This window comes from Lactuca saligna, chromosome 5 (genome assembly GCF_052625555.1).
Source record: "Lactuca saligna cultivar CGN05327 chromosome 5, ASM5262555v1, whole genome shotgun sequence".
NCBI classification, from domain to species: Eukaryota; Viridiplantae; Streptophyta; class Magnoliopsida; order Asterales; family Asteraceae; genus Lactuca; species Lactuca saligna.
This window is the reverse complement of record NC_136421.1, coordinates 293,805,910-293,818,188: the sequence shown is the minus strand read 5'-3', so window position 1 is coordinate 293,818,188 and position 12,279 is coordinate 293,805,910. Positions and strand designations below refer to the sequence as shown.

The following is a 12,279-nucleotide window of genomic DNA, read 5'->3' as shown; positions in this document are numbered from 1 at the left end:
TATATATATATATATATATATATATATATATATATGAGTAAAAGTCAGTCTTACCGTTAGTAGGCCTCATTCACGAAGCTGGTCTATAAGGGGTGTTTAAGGAAATTGCCTATAATATGACGATTGAATGCGTATCCACTCTTACCTACCGCACTCTTGACTAGTGGAGGGTTGTTAGCCGAACGGGTAGGATAGGACAAAACCTTCCATTATAAGTATGATGAAGTACAAAAGTAACTAAATGTTTTTCAAATTCTCAATCTTAGTTACTTAGGCAAAGTGAATTAATGCAATTCCATGAAATTACACTTTGTGCCCTTGCGAAGACGTTAGTGGAACGTGTGTGGTTTACCGGTACACTAAATGGTTCTAAGCAAAGGTAGCAAAGGGTGACTCAATATTTGTCATAGTTCGGTGGAGTGTGTGTGGTTTACCGGCACATCGAATAGGTGACTGTAACATGTGAGGGCACCATGTAAGTTTGCATGGTTATTCATACCCGCTTTGTGATCCTCGGCATCCCAGACACAAACAAGAGGGGCATATCGAGATTTAAACATGCCATTGAAATGTTCAATGAATCTCAAAGGATCTAGGAGTTTTCATAGGTTTAAAACTTAAATTTCTTTTTCGGTTTCATGGTGGAAATTAGTGAATCGTCATTCACTTACCTTCAAATATTCTGCAATTTGGGTTACGACATCCCTCTCCTGAGTTGTAGAATATTGTGTTGGGTCCTAGCCTTAGTATCTCATTTGGGTGATTTACTAAGGACTCAATCAATCAACTAACTTGAATTCATTTTCTCCCGTGTTGTAGATGTCAAAGTTCGACAACTATGGTCTTCCCAAATCCCGTGGAACAAGCATTCCACATGAAGATGGTATTCCAAGATTCAATCGAGGAACAAGAAATCATGCTTCACTTCCTCCACCTCCTCCAGTTGTTCTCCCTAACCCACAAGATCGAAGAATTGAAAAGTTCAATATCACTAAGGCCCTATTGGGAATGAAACATGAAGATGGTAAATTCATGTGTGCCCACATTCTAGGAATGAAATCACACATCGATAGGTTGATTATGTTGGGTGTGTCATTTCCCGATGAGTTGGCTATGAACTGGGTTCTACAGTCACTCACTGAATCATATAATGAGTTCAAAAGAAAGTATTATATGATGGATCATGACGATAACCTCATTGACCTAACTTACATGCTCATTGCTGCTGAATCAGAAATGATTTGGCGAAGCAATGGAGCGTATTTGTTGGGAGAGTCAACCGACCATACTTCCAAGGACGTTCTAAGAGAAGCGACCTGCGTTTGTTGCTAAGAGAAAGGGCGTTGGATACAAGTCTGCCCAAAGAGCCTGAAGAGTCCAGAAGATGGGAGAGTCAAAGTGTACGGCTGCGCTTCAGGTAAAATCCACTATCTAACTCCGTTAAATTCCTATTCATTGATTCTTAATACATGATGTGATAAGATTGCATTTGAATGTTTTGTAGGATCGATGAAAGGAGAGGAAGCTTGATGAAATAGAGCAAGATGAGTCTAATCACGAAGAAATGGATCTCGATCGCATAAATTTGAAGATTAGATTTTGAGCTTAGATAGTTATGATAGAGTTGTTAGAAATTTTCCTTTTGAAATACATAGTTTTCAATGGATTTTGCATTGTAAGGACAAATATTTTCCGCTGCTTTTATAAATAAAATAAATTTTCGTTTGACTTATTTATTTGTTTATTTCCTTGCAATGAAATCGTTATGAAAAGAGACTCAATTTTACCTTAACTATTTCCTACAATACAATGGATTTTGCATTGTAGGGTTTGAATAGATCCCCTCAAAAACGATTTTCTTGGAAGTTTAAGCTCAAAATCGAAATTCTTGGAAGAAAAAAATATGAAATGTTGATGGCTCAGAGCTTGGTTAGAATCGATTTAAGCTTCACAGTTGATTTTTTCCCCGAACGTCGTTCAACAACAATCAACAACGATTTCATCTTTTTATTTATTTATTTTTAATAGTCGAGTGGTTTAATGAACTCATAAATCCTAATAAATTTGAGCTTTGTGAGTTTGGACTATTATTTGTTTAGAACACCAAATTGGGCTATTTTATTTATTTATTTTTCAGTTTTTGGTTAATATTTATTGCACCATGTTATTTTTTTGGAACTATAAACTAGTAGTTGCACTTATCTTTTATAGTGGTTGCACCTTTATACAAAAAAAATTACAAAGAAAATACACTTGTGAGGTAAAATCGAGTTGTAGCCTGGACCTCCGAAACCACTCAAATCTGCCGCCAATATAAATTTGTATTATTGACAACAATCACATCTTTTTCTAAAAAGATTGATACCTAATATTCCTAATATAATTTACACAATGTTAATAGTTAAAATCTACATATTCTAATAAACGAAACTTAAAAATATAACTTGTTTATTTTTAGTATGTCTTTTTGACTCGTAATATTATTATATGGTTTCTTCTATTTATTTTGATAACAAGTCAAATTTCAATTCAATATTAACATTATAAAAGAATATCCTAATAATATTTTCAAAATATATGGTAAAGTATTATGTTTATTTTACTTAACAAATTATTTCAAAACTACTTACAATCGATAATACATTGACTTTTTTAATATTTAATATTATTTTTATCTATATAATAATTTTATCAACTGGGGTTTTTAAGTGTTATAACATAATATATATTAATTATAATTGGGATACGTTACATAATTAAAAAAGAAAAAAAAACTCGCACTAATCTTCCCCCAAAAGCAATGTTTTATTTGGCACGTAGTTAATGCATTATAAAAAAAAATCAACATAAATATATATATTAATTTTTACTCATAATAATACATTTCAAACTTTCAATCAATCACAATAATTAACTTGAAAAAGTAAAAACGGATATCACTATATTACATACACACATGACAAAACTAAAAAGCTTTGGATTTTTTTATAAATTTTTTATTTTTTATAAAAAAATTATTAAAAATAAATTTGAAAATATGATATCCATAGAATAATATGGTCATAAATTTAAGCAAAATGGGTCAACATTAGTTTCTTTTTTTGGTAATAAAATTGGGCATAGAGTGGATTGTGGTAAGGCCTTTGTCTAAAAATAGAAACTTCAATTCAAATGGATGTCTGAAAGTGAAAATAACCGTGACAGTAAATTACAAAACCACCCTTGCACACTTCGTGACCCAACGTTTTTCTCGATCTCACTAATGCTCTCACAACCATAGGATTCTCTGTTTCTCTCCACGTGGCACCATCTGGCAGTATGTCGGAGGGTTGTGTGGGTCACCTTGTTGCGTAGAACCGGTCTTATAGGGTGTGTGTGTGTGTAACCTGCTCTCGCCGGTAACCACTTGGAGCCTTTTACCGATCCATTCGGTAACAAGGGTCAATGAGTATAAACAGCTGGGGGGTTTAAGGCCATCGTTGGGTGGTTTTCAGAGGGTTTTTGTTTTTGTTTTTGTTCTGGTTCATGTTCATGTTCTTTCGATCGTTATATTTCAAGGATTTGTAGAGAGAGAGAGAGAGAGAGCGAAATTGAAAGAAGAGATTTAATTTGGAAGAAGAGATTGCGTTTCAAACAACATTATGTGGCGATGAGAAGACTGATCAAGAAAAGGGAAGAGGAAAAATTCTTCCTTTTTTCTAATGGGTTCTGTTTGATCGATGAAAAGTTTGTGAATTTGGGTTTTACGGTTTGAATTCTCGGGCAATTTTCCGATCTTCCAGAATTTGGTGTCCGGAATCTGAAGAAAATGTTTGGTGAATTCTTGGCAAAATCCCGGGGGTATTAAAGGTGTTTATTGAAACAGAACTTAAACTTTGATGAATTTCTCGACTTAAACTCAATCTTAATCGGTGAATGTGTTCTTATTATTCTCGATTTTTGATTCTGGTTGGTGCGATCTGACGTGTTATGTGTAGAATTTGTTTATTTTCGTTAGTAATTTCTGGTTATACGACGCGATCGATAAATTCTTCTTCTTTACTGATCATGGTGTTTGTTTCTTGATTGATTGATTTTTTTATTATTATTCCCTTTTTTATTATTTTGAGTTTAAGACGATTTTTCTGCAATTGTAAGTGTCATTTATGTGTTCGTATAAATGTCTCTATGCTTCTATCTTCTTCAGGGTTTTGTAAGGGTTTTGAATTTCCTTACGCCCTTTTCGTTTCTCCAATTTTCAACTTCAGTTTCTTTTTTAAACACTCCTCTTAGATTTTTAATTTCACGAATTGAGAAATATTGTGGGGTTTTAGAGCTTTTATGGATATGAAATGTCATTCTTACAGAAATATTGGTGTGTTTTAGTTTTACTAGTTTGATCCGTTCACTTATGTAGTTATTAATACATATATGATTGATTGTAAATATTTGAATCCTTTTAATATGTTAAAAAAGTGCTTTCGATCATTCTTTTCATCTGATCTTAGGGATCTTGAATTCATTCATTAGAATAGGTTATTGTTACCTTTTCGGTTTCAAGAATCTTTAAATCTATACATGGGCCATTATAAATCGTTACCTTTTTTGTATCCAAGATCATGAAAAACTTTCCTAATTTGGAGTAGATCAAAGTTAGGACCATTACATATATCATAGATAATCAGATTCTCTGAATTAAATCATGTCAATTTTAACCATTTCATACTTTTTCTTTGGCGTTCTTCATATCTCCTATGATCTACCTGATACATATTTCTCTCAACTTTCAGGCGTTTATTATCTTCAAAGATTAAAAAACAACAATCGCGTATGGCTTTTAAGTAGCTTCTTGATATGATCACTAAAATATGGTGTTGCAGAAGAGGTTAGAATATGGATTTAACGGCTATCAGGTGCCACCAACTCCCCGGGCCGCCAGATCAGCCACTGTAAACGCCTCTTTCAATTTTACCCTTTTAAATCTTTTGAATTTATTCCTTTTTTTATTTTTTATTTATTTTTTTTATTTTCTGAATCTTTTCAGCGAAGGGTTCCATCATGGAAGAAAACCGAGGAAAATAACACTAATAACAACAGCAAGCAAATGTGTGCATTCGATCTACTGGCGACAGTAGCCGGAAAGTTACTGCAGGAGGGTGGCGGCGGCGGTGGTGGTGGAGAGGAAGCTGAAACCGTTAAGACAGAAAAACAAATAGAAGATGAGTACCCTTCGAATGTTAATAATAATAATAATAATATTTGTGATCAAGGAAGCTGCAATAGCAGAAGCTTCTTTGTGTCTGAAATAATCTCACAAGCTCCCATAATGGACCCACAACCCGAATCCTATTCCGGACCTTCTTCAGGTATTACCGTTTCCGATTGCTCCGAGAAGATTCCGATTCCGGTTCCGGTTCCTGTTCTTTCCGTTGACAAAGTCAAACTCCCGTTTAGTTGTAAAGTAGACGATAAGAATAGTAAACCCATAACAAACGAGGCACCAAAACCTCATGTAGTTCATAATACAGATAACAATAACAACAATAATAATAATAATAATCGTGGTCATGTTCATGGTCATGGTCATGGTCATGATCATTTACCTTTGTGTCAAGATAATGTAAATTTAGTTGTTAGAGATGATGACGAAAACTCTTCCGGGGTGACTCGGGTTCCTAATAAATCCTTTAAGCAACCACCGCGTATTGGGGATCGAAGAATTAGGCGATTGTTGGCATCAAAATATTGGAAATCGGATCCCGAATTGAACGATGAAGTTCATTGTGATGTTGGTGAGTGATTTGTGATTTTAACTATTGTGGATTTCGTTTGTGTGGTTTTTCTATAATTAGAAATGTTGTGAATTTGTCGTTTTTTTTTTTCTAGATGAAGAAATGAAAGGTGGTTTCCGTAATAGGAAAAGTTGCTATAAACGACCACGATCGTTGAAGGATTATCCGTTTAAAAAGAGACGACTCTATGAATTCGAATACTTTTCAAACTCGGATGATGTTGTTAATAGCGAGGATCAATCGAGTCCTCCTCGAAAAGACTCGATTGAAAATGGTTCGGGTTTTGGTGTCAAATCCACCGGAGGTTTGTTCCTTCTTTTATTAAAAAGAACTTAATTATATGTGCCCTAAGGACAACAACAACAACAGTGTGAGAGTTTCAGTTCCAATGTGGATTGAGGAGCGTGTACCTAATTTACACCTCACATCACATCACATGGTGCTCCTACTAATCTACTGTGTGGTCCAGCTCAGGGGTTGTTGGAAGAATAACTTTTTTTTTGTTGCAGAAACTTGGTTGTTTTGTTTTTGTAACTTGTGAGAGTGTTGATGTGTAATAATAGGTACGAAGACATCGGGACTTGTATCGAAGCAAAATCCAGCTTTTCAGACACGGGATTCCCATGGTAATTGAGCGCGTTTCGATTGAGTTATCGATATCTACTCATCGAACGAGGTTCTTATATCAAAGATGTTTTTGCTTTTACTCAGTGAAGCTCAAGATCAAATCTTTTCGTGTCCCCGAGCTTTTCTTTGAGTTACCGAAAACCGCAACCGTTGGTTACCTAAAGGTACATATATATTATACATACCAAACTTATTACTTATGTTACAATAATTTGTGTATTTTACTCATGGTTGACCTACATTGACTTTTCTACAGAGGACCGTTATGGAGGCATTGACTTCGATACTTAGCGGTGAGCTACACGTGGGTGTGATGCTTCAAGGGAAAAAGATTCGAGATGATGACAAAACTTTGGTACAAACTGGCATACACAATAAGCTAGATGCATTAGGGTTTACATTGGAGCCTAACCATTTGCAAGCTCCATCATCTCTAAGCCCCGGAGGAGATCAATCTTTTGCACCAAATCCCATTACCCCTAAGCCGTTGATAAGGTACGGGAACTAAATCAACTAATTATTCATTGGTTGTACATCTTGCTTTACGAGTTGTACGTTTTTGTTAGGTATACACCCGGTCCAAATGTGGCTAATCAGATGGTGATTCAACCGGAGGAGAATCCTCCGGTTACAAATTTTGGAAACTTGATTGAAAGCGATCATGACTCGGCACCATCGCCTCCCAACATGTCTTTTGATAGCAAAAGTGGTTCGGGTTCGGGTTCAGATTCGCGGGCTTTGGTCAGTGTCCCGGCTATGAACCCGCGGGCACTGGCGGTGGTCCCCATGAGGAAATCTAAGCGGTCTGAGGTGGCACAACGGAGAATCCGTCGACCGTTTTCGGTTTCTGAGGTGGAAGCATTGGTTCAAGCCGTTGAAAAACTTGGAACCGGAAGGTTTATTTTTAAAATTTTTATTGTAATAAATGCAAACCATAAAAAATAAGATTTTGATTTCGTGTAAAATTTAACCGTTTTTTATTATTGTTTAGATGGCGTGACGTGAAGTTACGGGCCTTTGATAATGCAAAGCACCGCACGTATGTTGATTTGAAGGTACGTACGTCGTGACATGTTTCTTTTGTCCTATTACTATATTAGGCGCACATTATTGCATGTCATGTCAGATACAATATTACAGTACAACCTGTTCTGTTACATAATATTTGTGACATCTGTGTAACGTTCCGTTACACAGGACAAGTGGAAGACGCTGGTGCACACAGCGAGAATATCGCCACAGCAAAGAAGAGGCGAGCCGGTGCCTCAGGAGCTTCTGGACCGGGTGTTGGCTGCGCACGCGTATTGGTCGCATCACCAAGCCAAACAACAGTTCAAGCAAACACCACAATCGGAAACTTGTCGACTTCTTTGAATAAAATCCACATTTACATCTTATCATATTAAAAAAAAAAAAAAAAATTAAAGATGCGGGTTTTTTTTTTTTTTTTTTTTCGTTCAGCCTCCCTTGATATCAGTAACTATCTATTGTTGTTATTAAATCTTTCATGTAAAAAGGTAACAAAAAGAGGGAGGAAGAATGGTAAATGTCGGGTGTAGTTTTTGTGTTTTTTTTTGTTTGTTAAGAAGCTCTCACGCATGCGTGGAGAGGGTTGGCGCGACGCTTGTAAATGGGTCGACCGAATAAGAGCTTGGTTAGTTAGATTCTTTATGAAAATGTCCATTCTTGTAAAGGGCATTTTATGTTTATTTTAGTTTTTTCTTTGTGTATTTTCCGGAAGTAATAGTAGGTTTATTTTGTTATGTTGTTGAATAAGATGACAAATTTATGGGAGTTTTGATGCATATGTGCATGTTTTGCATCTTAAGGATTTTTTTTTTTTTTTTTTCCAAATTATGAGTTTGTGAAAATTATTGGTATTCTTTCGTATTTGGTTCATGTGGTTTGCAAAAATTCATACTATTGGATTTTTGATATGACCGGTCCTTGTGGTTTTCCAGTTGTTGCATCGGTGGTACCCGAGGCACTTATCATCTATAATCCTCATATAAATGAATCTTAAATGACAAAGTTTGTTACTTTTTGTTTTTTTCTATTTTATTGAAAGTTTTTGATAATATAATGACAATTTCTGTAAAGAAAACCATCACATCACCCATCCATTATGAATCCACCGATCATTATTGTAACCACAATCCTATTACCAACACAATTAACATCACCATTATCACTAATTACAATCAGCCCCATCAAGTTTGAACTTTTATTTTCTTCTTTCAAACCCTTCTTTTCTTAGCACTGAGTTAGGGAATCTGAAAGGATTAAGCCCTTAATGAAGAAATGAGAGATCTACCAGTAACCACGACATGGCGAAAGTATGAACATGACATGGTGGAGTCCAGCTTTACGATGGTTTTGGTCTTGACATTACCACAACGTGGCCAAAAGGTCACCACGTGGTGGTGGTCGTGGACTTCGTTGAACGTTGACTTTTATTGACCGTTGACAATTGATTTTTGACCGGTTTGACTTTGGGCCAAACTTGGAGGATTTGGGTTATTTATTAAGGATTTATCTCTTTTGGCGTTAGTTGGTTTGCAAGATTGATCGGTGCAAGGGGTTAGAATGTTGTGTTTCTCCATTTCTTCAGTTAATGTGAGTTTCTCATTATGCCATATATCTCATTGATATCCTTTGCATGGTAGGATAGAGGTACTGTTAGAGTACAAGTATACTAGTTGACTAGGATAACCCTTTTTATGCATATACAGTATAGAACATTTGGTGTCTTGGTATACTAGACTGGTAAGGTCTTGCCTGTTGACCATATGATACTGTTATGAGTTATGTTTGGTTAGGGTAACTGGGGAATGCCAGTTATCAGGATTATGTATGATTGACCAACAACAGACTTAATTAAGAAGTGGTCAATGACATGGTAACTGATATGTGCATATTTAGTCATGTATTTTGTACATATTTCTAATAATTTTAGCTACAATTATGTTTATTTTGGGGCATAAAGTACTTATTATGTTTGAAATATGTTTTGTAGCAGCGAAGACATGCTCAGGATGAAAAAGAAGAAAACGAGGAGTTGGAAGTAGGAAAATGCGATCTTAGGCAAGCAGACACAAAAAGGGTGGTGTTGGACAGCTTGACCCTCGTTAGTATTTTCGCCATATCTCATGACTCGTAATTCTAATTGATGTGATTCAAAATGATATGAAAACTAGAATTTTTTTTGGACAACTTCTGTGTTTTAAGAAAAGTCTGATTCCCAGTAACCACAACGTGTTGACCACCACAACGACATGGTAAATGGAATATTCGCGATTCTTGACACTGACTTGGAGAATACGGGATATCTATGAAGACCACGACGTGGTGGTATCCAACCATGACATGGTGACCAAAATTTGGCAAGTATGTATATATATATATATATATATATATATATATATATATATATATATATATATATATAAATATATATATATATATATATATATATATATATATATATATATATATTAGGTCGATTCCAAAGGTAGAGGCCTTAGAGCTGCGATTATTTACGAAGAAAAACCCTTCCAAGAACCCTTGGAAGGTGGAATTCGACTAGAGATCAAAGGATAAAGATATTGGAGCAAGGATTCTCATCTACACATTCAATTTGCTTAGTTTAATAATGTTTAGCTTGTTTACCTTTTGTTTATGTGTTTTTCAGCTGTAGTTATGGGCTAAAAACCCTTGTTTTTGTTTGGATTAGATGAACTCTTGATTACTATGTGTTGATTTTTTGTTTGAAGGATTGGTGAAGTTAGTTTTTGCTTTAAATATTGTTTGATAAATCTAAACCGAGTTTGTTAAAGTTTTTTTTATTGCCTTATCTCAAGTTTTGTGTAGTTAAACTGCAGTTATGTGACATTCCCAAATTCACGGCCAGAAAAGACCGATTTGTTTATGCTTTATTTTAAAAATCAGAGTATCATTTTAAAGAAAAGTGCTACGGAATGTGTCCCCAGAAAAACATGATAAATATATTATCAAAGCATTTCAGAAGAAATGGATTTTGTTCATATTAAAACTTTGGGATGTCATCGTCAATACTGAAACATAAGCATAAACAGACCTTACATTTATTTACACTAGTGATCTATCTCCTTTAAATCTCTCAGTGTAAAGTAGCTTCGTATCGATACATCTGATACAAATAAACTGAGTGGATCAGGTTGGGAAACCTGGTGAGCACATAAGGTTTTCAACTCACAATAATATAATTATTATGTTTAATCATCAAACAATCAACCCAATTACCCATCCCCATTATCTTCTTTATTTCTTAAGGACCTACCATAAGAATCATCTATCATCCACTTTTTCATTCCTAAGGATTCTCCTAAGGAATAGGCATGAAGTCCATCATTGTCTATAGCACAGCTGCCAATGTTATCTATTAGACACAACGGTTAATATTATCATTTAGGCACAATTGCCAGGATTATGACATTCTCTATTAGGCGTAGCTGCCGATATTATCCTTTAGGCGCAACTTCCAGGATATTTAGAGTACATCTGGTGAACACGTAGTTCAAAAATATCTGGTGAACACTTAGTTCAAAAATACATAATGAACACCTAGTTCAAAAACACCTAGTGAACACTTAGTTCAAAATACCTAATAAACACTTAGTTCAAAAACACCTAGTGAACACTTAGTTCAAAATACCTAATAAACACTTAGTTCAAAAATACCCAGTGAACACTTAGTTCAAAAATACCTAATGAACACTTAGTTCAAAAACACCTACAGGTTATGAGCCTACTATCGTTCCACTAGACTGTCTAGAATAGTCTTTGGTCATTATCTATACGCTGCTAGATGACTAGATCATCTTAAACATCGATACCTCTCATTAATTTTTATGTCATCACACATCATCTAATTCATCTATCCATGTTTTACCCAAAATATTTATATATATAAAATACATATACATTTTAAATCAATTAAAACATTTATAAAATTGTTCATCCAACATAGATAACAATTATACAGATAATATGCACACATAACATGTAATTTATATTAAATATTTTATATCTATGTGTAAGATAAAAGTAAGTATGCACTCACATTAGTAACATGATTGGATAGAATCTAACTAGAAACGGTCAGTCGTTCGTCGTTGTCAGGCTCAGGAAGGGAAACGACTTCAGCAAACGAGAGAGAGAGGGAGAGAGAGAGAGAGAGAGAGAGAGAGAGAGAAGAATTTGTTGTAAGGAAGCTTAGGGTCGAAATGGCTATTTATATACTGATTTTTGGCTTCTCATGCCATTTGCGTTTATAGCTCTGAAAGGTGTTCAGATGACTTCTCACATCGTAAGAATGATATGCTCACGTCGTGAGTTTCCAAGAGTCAACCCGTAGACTTCCCAGGTGTTTTCTAGGATTGATTAGTGTCCGTTTAACTCCTCACATCGTGAGAAAACATTCTCACATCGTGAGCCCAATCCGATTAGGGTTTTTGACACGTGTCATGCTCTCAGACAACTGCATCTTCGGAGGGTCATAACATTTGCATATGAATTCCATTTTTGATGTTCTTTATATCCACGTGTAGGTGGAGACGTACTATAAAACTTTCATTTAGACCCATAAGGCTAACAAGTAATTTATTGCAAACTCACTTTTTATGATTCCCGGTGTCGTGTCGGTTTTGTCGCGAAACTTCGACAGGTCATAACTTCTTCGTTATAACTCGGATTTCAACATTTTTTATATGTATGGGATCCTTGTAACATATACTAAAACTTATTTAAGATTATTTATTCTAAATAATCATCTATAAAAAAAAAGTCATTTTGACACTTATGGTCTCTAAATTGAGTAGCCAGAATCTGCGGGCGCTACAAG

The 12,279-nt window shown here is 35.1% G+C and overlaps 1 protein-coding gene across 1 annotated transcript; it reads left to right on the top strand.

Moving 5' to 3' along the window:
• Positions 1–3,383: 3,383 nt before the first annotated feature.
• LOC145048241 (telomere repeat-binding protein 5-like) lies at positions 3,384–8,203 on the top strand. Its single transcript, XM_078996687.1, has 10 exons — positions 3,384–3,849; positions 4,770–4,928; positions 5,024–5,771; positions 5,866–6,075; positions 6,335–6,397; positions 6,483–6,562; positions 6,655–6,893; positions 6,965–7,294; positions 7,390–7,453; positions 7,596–8,203. The coding sequence occupies exons 2-10, from the start codon at positions 4,848–4,850 to the stop codon at positions 7,770–7,772; spliced, it is 1,992 nt and encodes a 663-aa protein (XP_078852813.1). The 5' UTR covers positions 3,384–3,849; positions 4,770–4,847; the 3' UTR covers positions 7,773–8,203.
• Positions 8,204–12,279: the final 4,076 nt, after the last annotated feature.